Source organism: Diuraphis noxia, unplaced genomic scaffold (genome assembly GCF_037042655.1).
Source record: "Diuraphis noxia isolate RWA-SAM2 unplaced genomic scaffold, SU_Dnox_SAM2 contig0005, whole genome shotgun sequence".
Lineage (NCBI taxonomy): Eukaryota > Metazoa > Arthropoda > Insecta > Hemiptera > Aphididae > Diuraphis > Diuraphis noxia.
Window position 1 is genome coordinate 28,811,992 of NW_028301715.1, and position 26,757 is coordinate 28,838,748.

Here is a 26,757-nt window from a genome sequence, read left to right on the forward strand (position 1 = left end):
GTGTACGTTATTGCGAATAAGTAGCTAAAAAAAAAATTACAAAGTCTTAATGGGGTCAAATCCGTTTTATAATTTTTGGTTTTTATTGTTATTTGCTATTTATTACCTTGTTGTTTTTGGGGTCAATTACAAGGATTTCTGATGACCATACACGCACATCCCCCATTTGGGACCTTTAACCTCGAGGTTAAAGTTCGTTATGGTCAGTTTCTAATTTAAATAAAGTCAACGAGTCAACAATAATTAACATTTCATCTTTCATATATTAGTACCTATTGTTTTGTATACGTATGACAAAATAGTTTCATAATATTCTAAAGTAAGTCAGTTTATAAATAGATACATTAAGAATTGTCAGCTTTTTAAAAGTAGAGTGTGCTCATAAATAAATAAATAAAATCGATTGCCAGTTCTATAACAAATAATAATGATTTCATTGTTCTAAAAAAATTCCAGTTGTAATTTATTTCTATAATATAAATTGTTAGTGACGAGTAATTATATCGTACATTTTCATTTGTTTTTTGGTAAAATTTTCAAATTAATATTATGCAATTTTAACTAGAACAATTTCTTTATACAACATAAATATAAATAAAACATATAACAATTGTTTTATATTAATAATAACTATTGTCTACCATCTAGTGCACTTTTTTGATTAGTGTGACTACGATTTTGTATGACCTATCCACACAAACTCTTTCATAATAATAAAATGTACTTCCTAAATTCCAGTCGTATGTATTAGGTCGTATATATAGGTATTCACTATAGATTGCCAATGTGTAACTTTCATATTTATATTCAAATTAAAACATTAGACTACTAATAAATTAGTATTAAGGTATTTTACACTGTATGTGCAGTAGAATTATAGTTGTATATCTAATATTTTAGTATTGATTATTAATTTATTAAAATACTGATTATTATAACGATATAAAGACACGATCAAGGATAGAAATATTTATTTTTCATTTTTATCGTACCTATAAAATTTGTAGTTAATACCACAAAAGTGCATTCTTTCTAAAAACTTAATTTGTTTAATATTTTGTGTAAACAGTTGGTTGAGAGTATATCTTTTATTATATCGAGACGATAATGTTGAAAAAATAATTTATTATAGGTACTATTTATATTTTCTAAAATGTGTTACGTGAGTTGTGAACTAGATATACAAAATATTTAGTTGTATAAATATAGATAGTTATAAATAAATAAAATACTATTGATTTAAAAAGTGATAAAACCACAATTAATTTAATATTAAGTATTGCGAGTAGGTAATTTGAATGACTACAGTATTATAAAGTGTTACAATTACCTACATACAATTTTTATAAATATAAAATAATATAAACGAGGATTACTTTTAAAAACGGTATATCTGGCTATCTGGGGACTGTTTCAGCCCTTGCACATAAATCCTTAAAAGGACTTAATAGCCCTTTTCTTGTATCCATATCTGGCTTTGTATAAGTTATGTTCATGCGATATCTATCATGACATTGAAAAAGTAATATAATTATAGTAGGTACTAATATATTATTATAACGGCACACTTGCAATATGCGCACGTTGGGATTGATTTTATGCCAAATAACCATGCTATAATATCATAATAATAATTGATAGCCACGATATCTATTAATGTTGAATATTCCTCAAAAATATTATAATTTACGATTATTAACTATATAACCATTTATATTAGCTGATTCTGGCCACTATGGTTTAGTTTTTGCTGTCATATTATTTAATATCGTTTATAACGTTTAGAAGAATATATTGTAACTAATCCATGAAATTGATATCGGAGTTATCAACCATTGAAATATCAACCACATTTATCAATACTTAATGTAAAATTCGAAAATATGTCATAATTTGCTAACTAATGGACTATATTAAGTACATATTTAAGTGAATGTTATGATCATATCAGTGACCGTTATTATTATTACGAACTATGATGAACTTTCAAGTGACCGACTTGCAGCCCGACTGTTTTCGAGTTTCGGGATAATATTGCATAAACTAACTTTGAACTTTGACTTCGTAAGTCTATGTTGTGTCTCCATGCACTCGGCCTCCGTGCAACGGGTAAAGTGCCAAATCGTGAAAACATAAAAACCATAAAAGAGTTTCGTGACGCATATAATTACACACACGTACATTCAAACAATAGCCATATAATATAATATTATTATAAAAAAACGCTGCACATATATAACATTATAAACGGGCACACACTTACATGCATACTCGAGGCAGTGTCGTATTTGAGTTGGTTTGGTGATGAGATGGATGGATCGCCCATGATTGAACTTAACGTTGTTTTTTTATTTTTGTTTAATTGTCGAATAAAAAAAATAACAAAATTAATAATTGTATTGAAAAAAATCAATTTAATAATCTTAATCAAGAGGGGCGCCCGCCTCCAACCCCCACTCGATCGGAATTTGGATAGTATACGTCGCCGATCCGTGGACACATGGTAAGACCAAGACGCCCAATAATAAATTAATAATTATCTCACAGTTGGCCACTCCCCCTGTGGCCCCCCTAACAGGAATCAAGCTCGTGTAAAATAATATTTATTATTATTATTATTATTATTATTATAATGCCCACCACGCCGCGATGATGAGGGAGGGTTGTGCTGCCGTCGTCGCCACCGCGATCGCAGCCGCCGCCGCCGCCGTTCGAAGCTCGCAACCAGTGAGCAACACTCCAGTCTCGATTACACTGCCGTCGCGTTCGCCCTGACGGTCACCGGTGCGCGTTCGCGGTGGACATTTTTTGCACTCGTCACGACGTGCCTTCTGTCGTTTTTCTACTTTGCTCTGTTTTATATGTATAATGCATATTATCTACATACTAGAAAGTGATATCTGACGATGCCACGTGCGTGCGAGTCGTTAAGGTTTTAACACCCGATCGTGCAATTTCGGAAGAGAAAAATATAATATTTCGATTTAGTGCGGGAAATTACTAATTTTCAGCTATAGGTACATGGACCAGACATAGTGGGCACAGCTTCCGCGTCCATGAGGTAATCCGCTGACCATATCTGGCATTGTTTCATATTTTTATACTATCATATAGAAAATGGTGTTTGTTGACGGCGTGTGCACGCGATAATGTCTGCTGCTGTTTCGAAACCGATTTTGATATAGGTAGGTACCCTTTTCGTTTTTTTTTACGCTTTCGGCTTAATTTGTTGGATCTTACTCTAACTCAATTCCGGTTTCATTTTTCAACCTTTCTAGATCACCGAAAATCTGATTGCCAATATTTTATTCTTTTTTTTTAGTTTGTCCTACCACAAAAAATAAGTCCCAATTTTTGTTACATTCGAAACCGTTATACCAAATTTACTCGAGTAAAGAGTTTTTGAAAATATCATATTACAATATTTATTTTTTTGCAATTGAAACGTTTGCTTATTTATATCTTTTATTGTGCCTATATCTATATATACTTTTTTACAATACCGATTAAAAAACGCGTAATTCGTTTCCTAAAGTATTCTTAAATTTTTTTTTAAATATCTTATTAAATACCTAATTAATATTTTTAATTTATTTTCTATGTAGCTAATTTAAATTTAATAGTGTTACATCTGAAATCTGTTAAATTAATAATTATGATTAATTTATTTTGTATTATATATTTATGTTAAATTAATTATATCGTATGAAAGAGAAATCCTATGTATAATTCTTAATGTAACTATCAAACAAACGTTAGTAAAACATTTTATGATTAAATTGATACGAACTTTCCATTACCAAATGCTATATATATATAGTATAGAAGTATACCTTTAAGTATAAACTTTACGGTATGCCAAATATTATTTGTCATAGTTTTGGGTAAATAACATAGGTACTATTATACTAATATATATATTTCATATTTAAATTTTGTATGATACATTTGTTATTTTTTGGGCTAAATGGTGTCAATACCATGTCTTACCTGTATTTAAACTATGATGAGTTAATTTGTTAGGAACATTATTTTTATTTTTGTTTTTTGAAAATCAACCTCGTAAATAATAAATAATGTAAAAAACTGAAAAACAGGTTTCGTGAATTTAACTATGACCGCTCAGGTTGGAGCGCAGGAGGATAACAATAATTGCGATTCAATATACACGCCTCCCGGGTCAAGTTTCATTTGATTCATAAATTAAGTTTGCTGAAAACAGATCAATCCCCAAGTTTCGTAACGTTCGGGTGTGCACACGTCACACCTATATTTAGCAGTAAAATTGAACGAACTCTATATTTATTTTATTAATATATTGTAAGTAACCATTCTAGACGATGGTTTGTATCTAACCTTGAAAAAAATATTACTGGAAAAATTTATGGCGTAAAAAAAATCTTATAAAATTAAAATATGGATAGTAAAAATTCATGCATTTCAATAACTCACGTGCGAGACTTACTTATGTATTTGAAAAATACTAGATGTAAGCTTAAACAATCGCGATCGCGATATACGCAAATCAAAAAATAAATACTAATTTCTCTTAGTATTTGATTTGTTCATCATTTTTCGATTATTTGATTTTGATGACTTTTTTTCCGTGTTTTCATAGACACAAATTTTGAGTGATTTTTTACGCCTTGAATTTTTAATCTTCATAATTATCCTAATTATGTATTTCTTGCCCCTCCCCCCCTCCCCCACTGAATCCTCGGTAATCTCGATGGCTACGTATTGCAGTCGGTCGTCGTCCAGCGACAGCTGCGAGGGTGGTGGTGGCAGTGGTGACAAAAACGAACGGCCCGCATAATCGGCCACCACGCAGTATCAGTTGCGGACTAGTGGCGCCCGAGTGGTCGACTGACTGACTGACCGACTAATCGACGGTAGATTAGCGATATCAACAACGACATCGAGCATACAGTGATTGTGACATGGCTCACATGGAAGCCGACTTGGACTCGGGGCTGGCAACGTGCAGCGACCTACCCAGTTGCAGCGAAGTGTTGTGCCCGGTGGTGGTCAAAACCGAAGTGCCCACCCTCAAGCAGCACTATTATCCGGAAGGAGGATGGGGATGGATCATTGTGGCCGTGTCGTTTGCTGTACATGTCCTTAACCTAGGGTTGCACATGTCCTCCGGCGTCATGCTTCCAATCATCGCGCGCAATTTTCCTCACGCATCTTTCGGATCGGCAGGTTAGCTTCGTACACGTTACATAATGTATTATAATATTATATTACCTTCCTACATATTTTATAAACGTGTGTTTAACCTTACTTGTAACAAAATGTGTTTTTAATAAAAAGCATATTATTGCATATTAATGCATATTATAGCAACTTTATAAACAAGTAAAATGCACATTGTTCTATGACATATTTAAACTAATAAAATATAGAGGCTAGATATCCAGTGTCCTGCATGATAATTTCACTGAATCTATGTTTTTTTTTCTTTTTTACGAAAAACAAATAAATACGTATTGAAATGTCCATGGATTTATTTTTAAAGAACACAACCACATACGATTTAGCTTAGGTAGGTCAGAAAAAGTAACTATTCATTCAATAGGTAACTATATATTTTAAAATTATAAGATGCTTCACTTTCACTTAATGATAGTTTGGTAAATGTTGCTAAATTCATCGAATATTTTACTATTTTATATTTCTTATAAATTCAGCATAGATAGTATTGATAACCTACTAGTTGAAGGTTATTAGGATGTCCGGTGATATATGTACTGTAGCATTTGCATAATATTAGTATGTATACCCATTTATATATATATATACATAAGATACGAGTAAGTTAAAAAGATGTTGCTTGATATAATGGAGCACACAGTAAAAGTAATTTATTGGTCTGAATTTTTTGAATAAATATAAAAAGTCGATAAAATTGTTATTAAAATATATAAATCCATAGGTTTCAAATATTTTATACTTAACAAACATCCAGTATTTTTACATTTGCACTAATTACCAACATGATGTTTTAACTTTTAATATAATATACTGTGCTTACACACAAATTCTTTGCTCGTATAGTTTTTCTGGTTTTTAGAATAATTTAAGTTACTCGTATTCCTGGATTTTCCTCAGTGGTATTAATTGTCTGATCTAGTAGTCATCTGACGGCGTATTTACGACGAAACGTCAATAACGGCCAACTCAATGTACTTAGTTGAAAATTTACAATCGATTTAAACTATCGAAGCTTTCAGCAAGGCGTACATGAAACAACAAACTTCATCCGAATCCCTGCACCCACTCCCATACGCGTTACGTGACTTATTGTCTGACAACTCTCTACTACATGCAACACATAATATATATCTATATAATGTGTGCTATACTTTTAACTTTGAAATCCTAGAAAGAGAGTAATCACATTCGAGAAATTCCGAAAAGTAACACAAATGATTTCTCGAACAGCACATATAGAATTGTATACTGTGTAATACTGCGTTATTAATAGTAGGTAATTAAGAATTAAGGATTGATTAATTATCTAATTGATTGTTTTACCTACTATGGGTGTTTAGAAAGTGCCTACTATAGTTTGGTGGTTAAGTCGGATATTTTAGATATCTGACTAGAATTAAATAAGACGGACAATAATATTAGTTTATTTATTCAGAATGTTATTTTATATAAATTGAATTAATTATCGTTATGAAATATTGGTAGTGGATTTGAACAAAAAAAATAATAATGCTTGTTATAATATATTATAGGTACTTACGTATAATAGACAGGTGCCTACTCATTTATTGATTTATAGTAATTATTATTTCAAAAAATGTTCGATGCTTCTAAATAGGAATAAATACCGTATAAGACTTATCGAGGTACGAGTAAAACAAATTTAAAATTAAATCGTATGTAATAATATTATTACATATATTATAATATAGCGATGGCGAAATCGCTTAAAACTGCACCTAGTTTTTATTTTTCTTATGCATCGGACGCACACATTATAGGGATATATTATACTATACACCAATGAATCGTGTTTTATCTTTAAATCGTTATCGATCGTTTACGATATAAACATTCATAAGGGTAATATACAACATAATATTATATATACGAATACGATATACGAGCGATTCAGTACAAACTGTGGTGTACTATGCAGATATCGTCACGAGATAGTCGATGATTGTACCGTCTGAGCAACTATCTGCACGATTTAATGCTCCGATGGTCTCCAGTGACTTTTTAAACACTAATGTGGTTTATTATGTTTCAATTTAATATTATGCGTATTTTTCTATTTGATGAATATTAATAACAATAACAAGTATATTATAACGCGTAACGATCGATTTCTAAATTACTTATTGTATTATGTTATACAGATGGTATATTTTTTTCTACTTTAATAAAAAAAAAAAAAAAAGATCGATTTGAATCTAGTTTTATAATATTATATTGTGATGTATTCATAAATAATTACCGCCACTGAAATATTATTATATATTTTGAACGAGACTTTAATGATAATAATTTTACAAAAAAAAAAACGACAACGACTTGAACTTCACTCTCTAACATTTCTCGAATAAGTTATACAGTTTAGGAAGGAAATAGGGGATTAAACTTAAATCTTTTTCGTGCGATATATTCAAAATTCACGATATATAACGTAATATAATATATTTAGTATATATGTATACATTTTTTTATAATAAATTATCATGACAAAATATAATATAAACTTAAGAAGTTCATTCTATTTTTATTATTATTACTATATCGTTCGACAAACCTTAATCTATAATTCTGTCTATATGGCACGTTTATATCATATTCTGTGACGATTTGAATTTATAAGGCGATTTAAAAAAAACGGTGGTATGATAAAAAATTGGCCACAATATTTGTATTTATTCATTAGGCGATTCATGCTGTATTCTATGTATAATAGAATTATTAGAATTTGTTTTTTGTCACAAAATTTATATTTTATAGATTAGGTGCGTACATTGCGTGGCGATGTTTTTTTATTGCGTAGGCTAAACATAGGTCCGTCAGCGAATTAAGGTTCGACTGTGTTATTGTTATATAATATGTATTATGCTAATCCGCGGGTATAATGTATACACATTATATTAAAGTACAAGCGGGACGTACTTAGGCGAGTAAGTGCCGCAATCAGATGAAATCTGTTAGGTATATCGTATATATACAGAATACAGATATAACACATACCTATTTAACTATACTTATTTAATAATAATACCTATATATTATTTAGGAACGACTTGTATTGTATTTTCGGCCGAGTTCCATTTGCAGCAACGTGTTTCCTTAATTAAACTATTGTAACGCGTATATTATCCATATTATTGTCGTAAATTGACTGTCGTTCTGTACACAGAATAAATAACACATGTCAATACAATTTATTATTGTTATATTCTGTAACGAAAAATAAATGATTGTTACCACCGCCGTTTGATATTTCAATCATTTCCGAAACACTAAAGCTACTACAGAGAGGGTAGTACGATACGCCTGCCGTCACGATATTTCAAACTTAGAGATTTTGGGCAATTTTCGGCATCCTCGTGATTTTGGTGTTTTTGTTTTTGTTTTTTATTCCTTTAACAAATTTTTCCTGTTGAACGCGTCCTTTCAAAGTTCCTGGCACGGAGCGATTATGGTAATTTTCGATGGAAAAAAAATATGCATACAACCGACGTGTAAAACTCCGGGTACCCTCGGGGGCAATGGCGGCCCATTAGATGGTTCGTTTGATTCGGAAATAATTATACGTCTCGAGCGCACGCTGCGGAATGAAGAAACGTTAGCTAGCGCGTAAATAATAACGACGACTATATTTCCATGCACAATATATAACATACTATACATGTATATGTGTGTCCAAAAAAAAGAAAAAATGTTTTGACAATTTTACCGTCCTTATTGGTATGAAATAGAGAGAGAGAGAGAGAGAGAGAGAGAGAGATCAATTTCGATTATTTTTTGTCGCGTTTTGTATTTTTTTTTTCAAACCATCTCAATCAGTTGAGTGGATGAGGTTGTCGAAAATGTGATTTCGTTGTGATTTATGCTGCCCCATAAATAATAACTGTATTATCCTCTACCCAGTATACATAATACGCTGTGTATATCTCTTTCAAATATTGACACACAAAATTTGTGAGTTTTTTCAATAATTTTCAACAAAATAGTATTTATCATGCCGTATTATCCAGAAACTCGTATCTACAGTTTACATTCAATAATAGAACTATAGGGCCACCGTTCAAGAATCATGTATGGCATATGTTTAAAGCGCATCGTTTAATGGCATGTGATTCGAAGATAATTAATCCCCCCCCCCCCCCAAGAGTAATCGGTGGAACTTAAAATATTTTCTAGCTTAAATCTTGTAGGTACACAATATATAAAATTACTGTATGGATGTATTGATTATTTTCACAGTACACTCAACGGACAAACAATAATACTGTTATATATAAATATACGATCCGTACATATAGTAACGTTCTAAATGATAATAAATATACACATATGTATGCGACTAACAATTAACATTTGGATACAAGCAGATACCTGAAATGCATAGTATACGCATTATATAGATACTTATTCTTCTTATTATTTATAGTATTTGCTTCACGATCGATTAGTTTGTATATTAAAAGTACATCATACAAAATTGTATCTTGAGTCGTTGTGTACAGTACGCTTTATTGTGTATTAATATAATTATTATCTTACATCAGTAATTAATAATAATTGTGTGTTGTTTGGGTGTTGGTGGGGTACCACTGCGTGGTTTACGTAGCATGTGTGTATTCATAATATTATTATTATTTCGTATACCTACCTAAGCACATATTAAATATTATATTATATTATATTGTTTTAATTAACAGCCATAATATATATGTGTAGTATTGTTTAGTACTGCGACGTGTTGCTACTTGATTTATAATATGCAATTCAACTGTATATAGTAAGATTTGTGTCAATCCGATAACGTTGATACGTTTCAGACGGTAAAATATGTTCATCCATTGTAATTTAAAATGTCACGTTTTTCTAATAACTCATCGGAAACACGCGCTTGTGCCACGTCCATATTAAAATACGATGATAATAAATAAACTGTAAGAGTAGGCACAACTCTTCGACGATACTCGTTACTGGCTGTTGACCACTATCTTTTCGGTCGTCTCCTAAGCGTGAGCCGGTGCGATGCAAACGCATCATTAATGATTGTTAAACTCTTCGATATTTGAACTCGACGATCGATCGTCAAATTCCTAAACTACTCTATGCACGATGACTGGCTAAAGGTTATCGATATATTGTCGAAAGACAATGTGGCACAGTAATATTGTCAATTGTAATATTTGTTTCTTATAAATGGGTTTTTGTATTCAATGTTGGAAATTAACTAATCAGCTAAAGAATAGCTATAATACATATTACCTAATATAGTAACAATATGATGGATTTATGATTTATCGAACTACATTTAAGTTTTTCGACCTATATACCCGCAAATCGTTATCAGATCGATTAATTCCCTTCCCCATGCGGTCCAGATTCAAGGAAAATTAAAAGTTATGGTTGTCTATGTATTTTTAATTTATTTTTCGTTCTGAAAAAATTGTAAACATATTCTTGAAATTAATTTTTTCAATTAATTATTGTCGATGATACTTACTCTTTAATAATTTAGTGGTGACCGTTAACCGGTTTCGACATTTTTTAAATTTAACTATAATTATTGCTAGGAATTAGTATTTTTTCCAGAATAGGAACAAGCAATTTAAATTTTGATTTATGTTTTAATCCTTCGTAAAATCTTGTTAGTAAAAGCTAGCTTTCAAAGTTGCTACTTTTCTTGTGAGAATATGTCTAACGAAGTGATGAATATTTAAATTAACTATTTATTTAGTAAAATTATTTCACTTATTAAATGTTCAACTAATCAATTTCGTTGTATAAATTAAAAAAATTGTATGCACTCATATTTATATAGTGATAATAATATAATCTGCAAATAAAAAACTACGTAGTTATACGTTATAACCATAAAACGAACAATTAAATTGCATATAAATTTGTTTTGTTACATACAATGTGCTATACATCACAAATTAAATTAAATATAATACCACAAACCATCTATTCTTAAACAATGTCATATTTTTATAACTATATATTCTGGTATTCCTATTAATAAAAAAGATACAATTTTAATTTTAAAATCGTAAAAACCATTCATTTATCCTTATGCTCCAAATACATTAAAACTAAACGAGTTTTTGTGTAATATCTGTTAGTTTATATTTTCCTGGAGTTATATAAATAATCCATCTAATTTTTTTTTTTTAATTAAATAATCTAATTTAACTATTTAATAACGGCAAATTATATTATACAGTATTTTTATATAATTTATGAAGTGCTTGCTTTTATGAGTAGGTAGTTAGTTATTTTATGGGTACTTACTATTAGCACTATATATTATTATCCAAGAAAGAAGTTAATCGTTATGTACCTCGTACATGTTTATGATCTACTGAGTATATTATATGCATATTTCAAAATAATCTATTTACAATTACTCAACTTCAAAACATAATATTATATATATATATTTTTTTTTTTTTAAAGAGAACCCGCGGCAACATAGGCCATTGGGTGTGGGGTGGTACGGTAGGGGTTATTTTTTTGTATATCTGTTTATAGGTTTTTAAGTGGGTAGGGTTGTAACACGTGTTTGTGTATGCGTGGCAAGGATATGTTGCTAAAAATCCCTGGTGGTCACCCATCCGGGAGCTAGCAACTGCGGCCGGTACGTACGCTCAGTGCGTTTCCACAGATTGAGCGTACGACCGCGCCTCACCAAGCCACTAATATTATATTATAATGCCGAATAGGGTGACTCATAGAATTGATCATTTTTCAGCAATATAACAATTCAAAAGTAATGATCATGTAGATATTTTGTATTTGAATGTTTTTGATATTCAACACATTTTGAGTGCCTTTTTTAAAACGATTAATTTTGGGATTACAAATACGGGCTCTATACGATTTTTTCCCGGGCGGCCGGGCACCTGTTTACCTGTAGCGATATCGTTGAGTAGCATAACCCAAGAAACACCACGAGGAGGTTGGCTGACAAGTTTCTCAAAAATGTTGTATTTTTTAGTTTTTTCATATTTTAAATCATTCAATTTTTATTTATTAATTATTTTTTGTATTTTTTTATATTATATTTATTAAAAAAATTATTAAAAACATTTAGTAATCAGGTAAAAAAATACAAAAAAAATTAAGTACTCTGGTAAAAAAATTTAAAAAAATTAATAATTTTATAAAAATTTGTCACACATTGTTTTTATAAATTGGTATCTGGTAATGAGATTATACGAAAATTGGGAATCAACTCATCGTACCTTCCTCTTAATGACCCGGGAATCAAATAATACATAAAATTGGTCTCGGGAATCAACTCACCTATCGCGCAAATACATGATAAATGATTATTAATAATACTAAAAAAAATTTTAAATTATGTTATTTAAATTTGAGTAAGGTTGAAAGCTTGTGGGTCGGTCATTTGGGGTGTCCACCTACGGTGAGATCGAAAACCTCAAAGCATGTTGGCTAGTACCGAGCAAAGTAAACCAAAGTCATTTGTTTTATTTGAATTTTATGCCAACAGTTTTTCTATTGAATAGGTATAATAAATCAAAGTTCCCCTCCGCCCAATCGCAACTCAACGACAGTTGACCAATAACCAGTGTAAACGCGCAAAACCACATCTCCAGTGACCCTCGGGCCGCTTCTCATCTCGTGTTTACACATTATAATAATATTATTATATTATAATGTACACGACGCGTAGGTTATGACGAACATTTCTATTAATATTTTATTTAATTTTTCTTGAGCATTTCTTGTTTTTCTACCCATTAAACCGAGAATTATTTTCACAGTTGTGAGGTAACATGGTCAGTGTCGCTTTTCTTAAAAAAATAAATAAAAAACACACACACGCGCACGCTTATTAACCACTTTGTAACAAAATGCGAACGTATAAATTCTCATTAAGGTCTCCGCAACACAGTGACGTGTTTACATATTATTATTCGTGTTCGGTTAAGGCGCTCGTTAGCAATTGTTTTGGTTTTTTTTTATCCTATCATTTCTAAATTAAATGTACTCTAATGAGTGTTTTGATAAGTTCACGATTCCGTTTGTAAGTTATATACACCCATGGCAGTTGCCAGCTGCGAACGAACCGTTATTTCTAGAGAGGGAAAAGAGATGGAAATGAAAATAAAACGTATATAATATATAAGTACCTATATGCTCGTCGTCTGATTTTGAAGTATTTTTTCGTGCCGCACGAACGTGTGTTATTCCGTGTGTGATCATTAAATTTTTTAAAATATAAATGTTGATAAATAAATTGACATTGGTCTGTTTATTTCCCTTAAAATCTCCAAAAATGGAACATGTGAATGTTTCATTAAATGTCTATAATAATTGCTAATAATTTGACTTAAAATGTTAGTGTTGTATAAAAAATAGAAAAATAAAATAATATTGAATATTGATTTAATTAATAAATTGTAAATAAGTTCCGTAATTAAATAAAATAATTTAGAATATATAATAATATGTCAGAGACAAAACGAAAATGAAAAAAAAAATTTACAAAAATTAAGTGATTAAGTACTTATATATTATTATAATTTATAATTTACACTTTTCTAAATTCACTTATATTCAATTTACATTTGTAATTTTTTTGTTGCATAAAATTGAACATCAAGAAAATCACTGATTGAATAATTGGGATAATGCACACAGGGATAAACTATCACACTTGGTTGGTAATATTAATAAAACAAAAAAAAAATCTAATCTATCGAATTTGTGAGCGTGATGACGTTCTATGTCAAACCTAACCGTCAAAACAGACGCGTCGCTCGACTTTATCTCGAGAGTCGAGGAAAGGTCATATACGGCTACAATAATAATAAATAATATACTACTGCACACATAATATTATGTACACCGTATAATACGTATAGTTTTCTCGCGACGCCTACTTCCCGTGCCCGTCTATTTACACACTAAATTTACGTAGTGTCGAAACGAAAGGTTATTTTTCTGATATTCCGCCCAAACACGCTTTATAAATTCTGAAGTCTCCTATACATATATATATAGCTGTTCGAGGGGAGGGGGGACGGTGACGACATCGATGACGACACGACGAGAAGAACGAGGAAGAACTGAAGATATATACTCACGTTTTGGCAAAACTTCCCTATCGCAGTCGAATTGTATACGTGTAATGTTTTTAAGGGGGTGGTGGTGGGGGGTTTGGGGAAGATATGCGCCTGCGGAGAGATCGAACTGCCGGATAACCGGTGCAGCAGCTAGTACGTAGCTACTATTATACGCGAGCGCGTCTTCCGAGAATGACCCTCTTAATTTATCGGCCAAGCAGCCCCGAGGAGTAGTGCCAAATTGAACGACGTCCACGAAACAAACGATAAGAAATCTTTCCCCAAGTCTCTTTCCGTGTCCTTGGAATTTCTCACGCTCACCCCTTGGCCGTGACTTGCCATCACCGGCCATATCAAACGCACGATACTCTGTATCATCGAGACTCCCCCTCACCCCCAACTTTATCACAGATCACCTGCATCCGATAATACGTCACCAACCTGTGTCTTGTTATTTTAGGTAAATGTATATAATTATATATATAGAAAAGTACTATGTTTATTATTATACCGTTTTATTAACTTTTTCATTAATATTTGATGTTGTTATAAAAGAATTGTTTCTGGAAAACGCGAATCACAGACTCTGGCAGAAAAGCAATTCCATTACTTCAATAACGAAAAACTTTTTACCATCCGATTTCAAGTTCTTGTATATAACTTTGACATTCTTATCGGATAAAATTTCTGATCATCGAATTCCAAATTTAAAAAGACTTTGTTCAGTGACAAAGAAGACCTCGCTTTATTATACTTCTGAATGTCATTCCAATTCGATACCAATACAATAAATCATCATATTATGTTTTTTCAATATTCTATTAAATTGGATTACCTATATACAATATACGTACTCGTTCTACAAACTTTCGATGCATATGCTAAATCTGTTTTGAAGGTTCTGATAGCAAATACGACGTATGCACGTAAACGTAGGCACAGTGATCGTTAAAAAACATATTTTCTTCGAAAATAATTGCCTACAGAGACCGATATCAATTGAATTGGCTGCTAGTATTGACTAACATTCACTTCAGTAGTTCTAGAATCACAATTGTACTCGATCGTTATCGTTACTTTTTGATCAACACGAGTGTTGTGTTTGTAACATTGTCAAACTAACGTCACAATATTGTGAGAACGCGATTGAAAATCTACCGACAAAGTCTCCATTGTTTAAAAAAAAAAATACTTTATATATATATATTTATGAATATACCTATTTTACCTACCTATAGATTTGTTTAAGTTAAAACTTCATTTTTCACGAAGTTAAATTGTCGTAAGTACCTATATCATTTTTTTGAATTATTCAAATTATTCATATATCGATTTTAAACTCATTTTTATTTATTACTTATAAAATATTTGCTTAATTTTAAATAAATTTTAAATCGCCATTTTAGGTGTACTTAAGTATACTTAAGTATAGTATAAACACCTCGAACTGCAGAACATTGGTACAGTAAAACAATAATAAGTATAAATTTAATCGAAAACTTTTAGGGTAATGAATTTCGAAAATAATATAATATACACTTCTGATTTTAGTTATGGTTTTTAAAACAAGTAATTAAAAAAAAAAAAAAAAATGGTTCCAACAAGGTTTTAGTTACATGGTCTTTGTGAAGTAGTTATAATTTAAAATAATATATAAATAAATTTAGATAGAAAAAAAAAATGAATGTTTCATATGCACCACAAAGAAACTAAGTAGGTTTCTATATGTTTGGACTGGATTTAATTCACCGTCGACCACTACGAAAAAAACGAAAACAAAAAGTTATATCGTCAGCGGACGTGGACATTATAATTATATTAATACACTCGTTGCATAATGTAATATTTTTACTATACGTGTACATCATACCTATAACATCATTTATCACCACCGTAATCGACTTTAAAAAAAAAATATTTCAAACTGACGTAACAATAAACGGTCGTATTCGTAATCGAGTGATTTCGACGATATAATATTTTATTGTTAAGTGGTGTGGGTACTCGCCTTTCATTTATAGGACGTATCGGAACTTGCACATATCGTCTACAATAAAATTGGCCTATCTAATAATAATTATTATTATTACTATAATACTAATATACTATATAAAATTTTCTGCACCGGAGTTCGACGTCTACCGTATAATTTTTTAAACCGGTCCGAAATTACATTTTGATTTCTCCTGACGGATGGCGAACAATATTACCTATACCTCGCCACGTCTATACACGAGCATCACAGCGTCGTGAAATTCGTATTAAAACGTAATAATATTATGAGAACCACCTGATTTTAATGATGCCGATATCGAAAATCAGTGTGGAATATCCTCTCTTGATAAACAACGTGATTATATTATCATTATTGACTCCTTGTGTTCGCGTTACAATAGCTTTAAATCGAAAAGCCATTTTCGGATTTTTAGTCTTCTTTTACCCTCTCCGATGCGAAAAACGCTTCCGATTTTGGTCTACCGTATTGGATTGATGATTTCCGCTGTAATGTATGCTTTGATTACGTGGGACCCGTAGGGCGTGTACAATAGTATAGGGTATAACCACCCAATATAATATGATGTGCTCACAGCTGTGCGCGTCTCGTCATGTGCGTGAACGTAATTTATGTAAATCGTTGCCGAAGACGTATACAGTTTTTTTTTTGTTCTATTTCACTACCATTGTACGCATTCGCGTCAATTACGAAAATATTATCATATCAGTGATATAATTTAAAACAAAATAATTTTTAGGTAAATAAAATGCTCTTACAAAGATTGTGAAAAAAAAATCGGTATATTATTGGTGGCCCTGCAGTCTGATAACAACGATTATAAAGACCCGGCAGAACCATTTCATAAAATTTTTCCATACAAATAAGCTACTTCGAATCCACCACTGGTCTTGTAATAAAATATATTAGTTACCTTATCATGAGTATATTTTATAATAGTGATAAGAACGATATCTCAACAATTATACAATATATTATAGAATTTATACACTTATTGAATTGGTCCGCTTTGCTATAATACACATAGAGTAGCCAATGCCTTTCCATCCAACCCTGAAGAATATTCAACTTTAAATACAAATTATAAAATCAAATATTTTAACAATAATTTATTTTAATTTAATTTCATTGAATAGGTACTATAAGCCTATAACTAATAAACATAAGTTTAAAACAATTTGTTTGAAAAAAAGAAATTAAATAGACTAATAATTATATATGTGACGGTTAATGTGTGTCGATGAAAGAGAGACATTACGAATTTACGTTAACATATATTTTTACTTTTCAAAATGCAAAAATCTGCTAAGACATTAATATCTGTGTGTATTAAAACTGTTCTGTAAACTTCAGTTCACTTGCCAACTTTAGTAGTATTATTGTTGTCAGAAAATACAAAAGGCATAAGTCAAAATGATTGTCTTCTCGCGTTGAAATGTGCCGTATGCACGACTGACGGACTATGTAATAATAATATTTATATCAAAGCAGTATACTATCTGACCGGTGCATTATTTCGTTAGGGTTTTCTCGCGTATTTGACCCGATCGTAGTGAATGGCGGTGTTTGTCGAACGTATAATAATATAATTAATATAAGTACATATGTTTTCTACCCACTACATATAGTGAGTAGTGACACTAGAAGACTGTTTAAAGATAGTATTATAGGTGTTTATTTGATCAATCGAAAAGTGGAATTGAAGTTTTCCGACTTTTTCGTGTATCCGATTTCTTGATTCGACAATAATATTAAAACGACAACCGATTTCCACTGCTATGGGATCTATAATATCATCACTCGTGCTCACAACAGACGCATTCCTCATTCCTGTGGTTATTTCGCTATTGTCCCGCTAAAATAATTCGGGTCATGACACTCCTTATTGACGCCAACATTTTATAACATGAGACTCGCGTCATTGACGTCATAACATTTGCCAGAATCAGAACAAATTTAAAAAATAGGGATTTGTTTTTATTTTTTTTCAAATACATATAACTCGTATAGACGATAATAGGTTTTTCAAGTATATGTGTTGTTCACGTAAGGTAAAAATATTTAGATTTTTTACGTTTTCGTTTGGTATTTTCCCAAGTCCTTGTATGCTATATTCTCCGAAACAGAATGTACTGCATATTTGCCGAAAACGTTTGCGTACGAATATCTATTCTCGAAAAAACCTATGTATAACGACATTAACGGTTATACATAACGATTCATATTAATATTCGTATAAGCGTACTAAATGTTCTAAATTATACCGCTAGATATTAATTGTGCCTCACGAGACTTAATCACACTCTATTATTATTCCCCTACGCGCATTTAAAGTTTTATAAAAGCTTAAAACTGTTTGTTCAGTTTGTAGTATAAGTATATGCACACCAACATTTACGAATTGATATTCTGCTCACGAATTATCTACCAAAAACGTGGCTATCGTTTAAAATTGAATAATAATTTAACTGCGAAAATCACATTATAAATACGCTTATACACATTATACGAGTATAGGCGTTTATAAAGGAAGGCGATTAGTGAATGTAAATATTATCCTTTCATTTTGAGAGGTATATTTCGCCTGTTAATTTTTTTAAATGAAAACTATCATCAATAATATTTCAATTTATTTGAGTTACTCGGAAGAACTGTAGATGCTATAATAAATGTAAAAACTATTTATTCTGCGTTTAAAAAAATTAATTATCATATATATGAACATAACATTATTGCATTCTTACCTTCTTAAAAAGTTTATTAAAGACAACCATTGTATTGTTTTGTTTGTCTTTCTGTATTCGTTTAAAAAAAAGTATAATATTAACTTGGTGATATTTCTATCGTTTAACAAACACAAAAGTCAAAATAAAAATGTCGTCTGTTCGCTTGTTCGCTTTAGAGTAATGCGCGTTGTGTTATTAATTATTGATAGGTACTCTAAATTATATAGCGCTTTTATCGTGTTGTCGATCCTGCGAAACCTACCGTGCACGAACAAGTGACTATTTTAAACTCCGTCTTTATGTGCACCTTATACTCTCATATTATTATGCTTCTCTCCTTTCAACATGAGACGAAAATCCCTGCGCAGGACTGTAATATAAATATTATTATTGTCTAGTAACCGTCGTCGTTGAACTTTTATCTCCTGCGGGCCAAGTCTCATTTGTCATCACAGACAGTTATTATTATTACTACGATATTATAGTCTTGCTTAATGTTGTATATATTGTATAGATTTTTATCCTGCGGCAGTGTCGCCTGGTAAGCCGTTCATTGAAGATATTACATAATAATGTTTGTATTTTGATGGTTTACTTTTAGCTGTCACGTGCACGGGTTTCCTGTTATATTATATTAATAATATACTGTTGTCTGTTTCCCTTTTTGTTTCAATTTTCGTACAACAATAATAATTATTAGACTGTAATATTCAAATATTTAGATTTTCATTATACATATGTGAAATTAATCTATGCTTAATGTCTATCCGAAACAAAATTTTAAATAAAAGTTTTAAATTGAAATCAAAAAATTACTCCGCGTAAATGTGTTTAATCGAAAACAATAATAATAATAATTTATTCAAAACATTGTACAAAGCTATGAGCTTGGAACACTTTTCATTTAGTTAAAAAATAGGCCTTAGGCCTGAAGGCTTGTCATCACCGTATACGCGATTATGTTTGATTTCGTCGTACCTACAATTAGCCTGTGAGTCATGCACGTGCAACGATGCAACGACCTCGTTCGCGTTTCCGGTTACTAGAACATTTCAGTTCCGCGCTGGCCGACGGACTATCGCGGTTCCCTCCGTAATCGGCTGTCGGGCACTTTGGTCTGCACAAAAGCAGTTCTACCGTTTTAATTTTTTTTTTTTAGTGCCGTACCAGATAAACGACAAGAAAAAATAATAAATTCATTTCGATTCCACTTGATGATTACTTAATACTTTTTTATAATTGACATATCGTTTTAAATCGTTTGTTTATAGTAATTATTAGTATGAAGTGTAAAACGCGTTCGTGCCCATGCGCAGCGTGTACGCACAGAAATTCTTTTCACCAACGTTGGCTTTCTTAGCACGTTAGTTCAAACGATTTTTCAGCGCTAATTTCTGTACCATGTCACGACAGGAAATCTAAATAACGTTCGATCGTACCTAATAAATAAAGTATTCGTCTGCATAATGCATACAGTGAATATTAAACAATGGTTTTTATTTAACAAATCTTGCATAAAATATTATGTGTTCAATAATCTAATTCGTTTAGTTTATCATATTATATTATGTCATTATTTCTATATAGTACATACCATTATTTCAATTATTTTAATATTATTTTTAGTATTTACGCGAGCGATTTAAAGGTGCGGTTTTGAATCGATTGCTTTAGACGATTCGAATTATACTGTACATTTTATTGGTAATCGGAATAAAAATCCCCGGAAAAGAAATCCCCATAAAAAAATCCCCGGTAAATAAAATCCCCAGAAAAAAAATCCCCAAAGCAACTATTTAGTATTTAAATTATAATAATAAAAATAATAATATTATCTTTATATACCTATATTATTAATTAACATATATCATTAAAATACGCAACAAATATGTAGTAAAAATCATTAATATATGCAACAAATATGCATTTACAAAATTTATATTTAAAAATTCAAAGTTGTACTTATTATAGTATGAAAAAAATATAAATAAATACATAAATATTACTGTTACCGTCCAAAATTTTCGCAACATTTTCAATGAAATACGCAACAAATATGCATTTACGGTCAAATATGCAATATAAAAATTTAACAGAGAATACCAATTAGTAGGGCCCAAATTTTTTTGTTACGCCACTGATCCGTGCTCTAATCATAAGAGTCTCATGTGCAATTTTTTAAATAGTTGCTTTGAGGATTTTTTTTCTGTTTAATTAATTCTGTTCATTAATATTTATGTATTTATTTATACATTTATATTTTATTATTTTATATTTTTTTCATACTAAGTACAACTTTGAATTTTTAAATATAAATTTTGTAAATGCATATTTGTTGCATATATTAATGATTTTTACTACATATTTGTTGCGTATTTTAATGATATATGTTAATTAATAATATAGGACATAGGTATATAAAGATAATATTATTATTTTTATTATTATAATTTAAATACTAAATAGTTGCTTTGGGGATTTTTTTTCCGGGGATTTCTTTTCCGGGGATTTTTATTCCGGGATTCATTTTATTTTGTAGGTTTCGTGATATTATATTATAACATTATATTTCCCTTTTTGTTTCAATTTTCGTACAACAATAATAATAATTATTAGACTATAATATTCAAAGATTTAGACTTTAATGTCCATAATAAAATTAATTCGAGTATTAAATATATAAATATTAAAACAGCTGTATCAGAAAATAGAAAATAACCAATTAAATGCTACGAATTACTATTTTTGTATGAACAAAGTGTATCTGAGAATTTTACAAGTGTTTTAATTTATTCAAGTCCTACCACAAATGATTAATGCAAATTATGAATTATTTAGTTAAAATGTAACTAACTTCATTAAAAAAATATGGGCTAAACCTACAGCAGAACCAAGTTTGATTACAAATGCATTGTAATAAGCATGAATAAAATTATATTACTATTTGACCAATTCGTGGTTATTTTGCTTTTTTACTTTATATTTTTAACCGTAAATGCTGTATTTTATTTTTACTTTTGTCGACACGATATTATTTATGTTTATAATAATATTTTATTAAACTATTATTTTTACATCAAAGGTAAATGAACCGCAGTGATTTCTTAGTGTGTCCATAATTTTTAGTGAAAATGTTTCGATAGTTATTATCGTAACATTACACCTGCTGATATATAATACAAACCTATCTATATGAATACACCAAACGGCTATTTTCAAGACCATATTATGTGATAATATCACAGTTATTATTTCTAAATTTTTTTTCATCAAAGTTATATAGTTATTAGTAAGATCTCGTAACGATATCTCTCTCCATTATAATAAGTACCTACCAAGGTAGATATATTATGCACAGAAGGCAATCCTTACAGAATATTTTTATACGGCGTGCGTGCAATTATCCAATTATCGGTACTCAGAAATGACGGAAATCTCATGCGATTTTTACGCCGTAACGAGAACCGCATTCGATTTGGTACCTATCAAAGAACTGGATTTTCGGACGGCCAACCATAATTGTCTTCAGAGTCGAGTACTGAACTATTTATGTCGATCGATGTACCCACCTTGATCAAGAGACTTTAATTCGTTCGCGCTCAAAGATATTATTATAATAATATCACGTATATAATGATAGGTAGGTGGTAAAATTTACGAAAACAATGTCTTAAGAACACGTTTTACATTATAATCGTATAATAATGTGCTTCGTTAAAATCATATTTTCACATTCTTGTATGATTTATTTATTTCGCGTGATTTAACGACTCGAATAAAATATAATTTTATGCAATTTCTATTTTATGTACCTATTTTTATGTTAAGCGCACGGTGTTTAATATTCACTTAAATGCAAGTTAGTGAAATTAGTATAATAAAACTGTACATTAATAAACCATTTTGTAAAATGTACGTACCTAGTTAAATTATACCTGTGAACTCGGCATTCAGCTTCAGGGTTTTAAATCGGTAGGTAATTGATTTTTTTTAAAGAATTAATTACTGATATAAAACATAGCACCATAAGTAAAAATTTTAAAATTAATACAAATATGGATCAATAACACGTAGGTATGTGTTATTATTTTTTATTGTCATGAATAATTCATAATTTTTATAAATAAAATGTTTTATGTGCGTATTTTATTTTGAACTTTTAGGCTACAGTCGTAATACTCACACCACGATATGAAACTCAAATGAAATTTATGATATATTTTCGATTTCAGAACAACTATAAACGTTATATAAACCGTATGTTTATAAAATTGGCTAGGTAGCATTTATGTGTAATCTTATTGAATTTAATTTTACAACCTTTTAATTAGGTAGTTATTTTTTTTTTTAAACAGAACTTATTTAAAACCAGTTTTACTCGACGAGACTTCAATACGATTTCCACGAATAGGTACTATTTTGATAGTTAAAAAAAAAATTAATAACATTCAATCCACTTTAAAGTCGACTTAATGGAATCATATATATTATATGATATGCAATATGCATTCTTTTACATTAATTATTTTGTATAAATTTATAATAATACATATAGTCATGTATTGTATATACATCGTGACTTATGACTTAATGAATTTATTTCGTGGTCACAAACCAATTGTTGATATGAATACAAAAAACAGTATATCTTCAAGTTTTTGAGTTTTATAAAATGATTTTAGTTTTAACTATGTATACGCTACATTTTTATAAAATTCTATTTTACATGAGTAAGTCACTTAAATTTTATGTCTCTATTGAGTTATTTCGTAAACGACCTTGATTTTGAAGTAATCCTATTCAACACCAGCAATATTGAAATGGACATTAAAATACGCACTAATATATTATATAAAATATGTTCATTTTTTTTAAAGCTGTGTTATACTTATATTCTTTTATTGAAACAGATAAGATAATATTTGAGAGTAAAACAATAAAATGCATTGTTATTTTATTTTATATCTTTGCTTATATTTTTTTTGTTATATAGCATACGTATTCAACGAACCAATAAATAAACGATTGAATATATCTTAATGTGAATAAAATAATAATTAAGCTTATATTTACGTATTTGTATATTTATATGTGTTTATATGCACGCGCGCGCGCACACACACACATACACATACACACAGATATATGTTATACACATATGTATATTAGGTACATCGTTTATCAAATTATATATTTAAATAATTTTGATATTGAAGACTATGGTATAATAATAAACCGGTCGTATATTTTGCTAAGCGGTCTTTGAACATTTTCATCAACCTCAACGTTAACAGTTGTTGGTGGTAGTGATAATGACCGTTAAAAATTGTTTTTAATTTTGCAATAAGCATAATACACATATTTCATTTTTTTTGAATACCAAGTCATATTATAGGTAATCAGAATTCATATTAAGATTTTTGATTTCTTTTATGATTTTTAATTATTATTTATCCAAAATGAACGATTCCCGTTTCTCGTCGTTATGATGAATACACCTACCTATAGGTAGGTACTACATAACGTTTTGTTGAAACGTATTCATTTAAATTTCTTAATTATTTCCTCGCATAAAACGTGCTAGTCTGCGAATAATTAATAATCGTAATTAAAACCCCGAACCTACTTATATACGCAATTTATATTTTGTTGGACTTATCGCAACTACTTTTATTAATATAATTATTTTATGCATAAATGTTAAAGTATATCAATGATGCGGTTACCGTAATTTTAATTTTTTAAGCTTAGTGAATAAGGAAATTTCAAAAGCAACTTTCCGGCTTAACACGTTAGATGATGTTCCGACGAAAACCATTTATATTTTTAAAAATATGGTGATGCAATATAATATCGCGGTGGTCCAATCCTATAATATGTGCAATGTGCATATATTATGCGCATATGATTTACAGATTTATAATCATAATATAATGTTTACGTTAAAACAACTTTAATGAATGACGCTGATGTTTTTAACCAATTTACATATATATATATTACCATATACAATACTATTTATATATATATACCAAAAGTAATAATAATATAATATAACCGGAGGCCGCGGTGTTGATTGTTCCAATCTAAATTTTTAACAGAACCCATCACGGCTGACAGCTACACGCTACTGTGTTGACATATAGGAAACTGGTAATAGAGCGAAATGTACACGTAGGTAAGTGTGTGTGTGTGTGTGTGTGAAAGAGAGAGAGAGAGAGCAATTTATGTAAGTGGGGTTCACTAGTTCTGAGTGATGAAAAATGTCACACATAAAAAAATTGGCCTTATTCAGTGCGCTGCGCAGCGTATCATAATTCTTTAAGTTATATTTATAAGTTCAGACAATATTTATAACCGTTAATTACTTTAATGCGACACACTTGTGAACTTGAGTAATGATCATATAATATAATGGCGTATTTAGAAATATCAAATTTAGTGGGAGGAGTGGCATACAAATATTTTAACTTCTTATATGTATTTCAACATAATATAATAAATTATAGATTAATTTAATATATACGATTGTAGTAGGTAGGTATAAGATTTATTTGCAAAACTAAATAAAAAATATTATAATAATTTAAAATGTGTACAAATAATAAGTATTTTTGATTCATATAAAAATAACGATAAACTATACAAATTAAATACACCTAAAATCTGCTCAACTATTTTTTTTCCGCGATAACGAATATTGTATTGAAGATAGTCTCGCTACTATCGTAGTAGACCACAGGTTGTTTTATATAATTTTAAGCCACAATGAAAATTATAGTTTTTGAGTTGGTAGTTGGTACCAACTTTAGTTATGGATAATTGTGGCGTAAATGATTAAAAATCTTTCAATATATAGAATTATATTAGATACAATATTTTATATTGTATATTACATCAAGAATACCTAACCGATATATCTATATTGTGTAAATTAGATCTATAGTTAATAATTGGAAGTTATTAATGATCATTTTAAAATGTAGTAAACACACGAGAATATTTTGCGGGTGGGTCACGGGACACTTTCTCCGTAAGGCCTCCCTTGGGTCCGACTATTACAGTTGTGCAATAATGATAATAATAACGCTTATAACAGTTATAACCGATGTCGGAGGGAAGTTTTCCAAAATAAACTCACGAGAAATTTTAAACCGAAAACGATAAATAATATAATATTTTATACACACCCTAATTGTATATCGTATTATGAATGAAATCAAGGTATAAAATATAATATGGTATCTATATTATGCATAATAATTATAACATTAAATTCGTTCGAATAGAAACCGGAAAACGATTTGACCGGTCCGTCGTGTCGACGCCGAAATGAAAACACTGTTATACGACACCGCGATGTTCACGATCTAATATTATAATTTATAAGTGAGTGTAAAAAACTAATTGAAATAGCATAATATTTTATTAGAGTTACATGTCAGTGCGTAAACACATTTCTTCACCATGGCACCTTCAATATTATTATTTAGTGTAAAGCCGAGTGTCTGGTCATTTCATCGTAAATAATATACTGCTCCACGCAGTGGCATATCCAGGATTCATTTTACGGGGGTGTTTTTAAATTTAATAGTCATTTGGTAGGTGGAGGGCTCTGCTCCCCACACTGTCCGTATAACATAAACAAGTACCATATATTGATGTAAATTATTATATTAATGAAGATAATTATAGTAAA

At 30.1% G+C, this 26,757-nt stretch overlaps 1 protein-coding gene across 5 annotated transcripts in view; it reads left to right on the forward strand.

Moving 5' to 3' along the window:
* LOC107162396 (monocarboxylate transporter 10) overlaps positions 1 to 26,757 on the forward strand; it is a 359,340-nt gene that overhangs the window by 246,815 nt on the left and 85,768 nt on the right. The window contains exons 1-2 of one of the 5 annotated variants that reach the window (XM_015509273.2): positions 2,735 to 3,061; positions 4,747 to 5,205. The exons of 3 other annotated variants lie outside the window; for them this stretch is intronic. In XM_015509273.2, the coding sequence (XP_015364759.1) occupies positions 4,941 to 5,205 (265 nt within the window). In that variant the 5' untranslated portion in view covers positions 2,735 to 3,061; positions 4,747 to 4,940. One more of the 5 variants, XM_015509274.2, reaches the window with a different exon arrangement.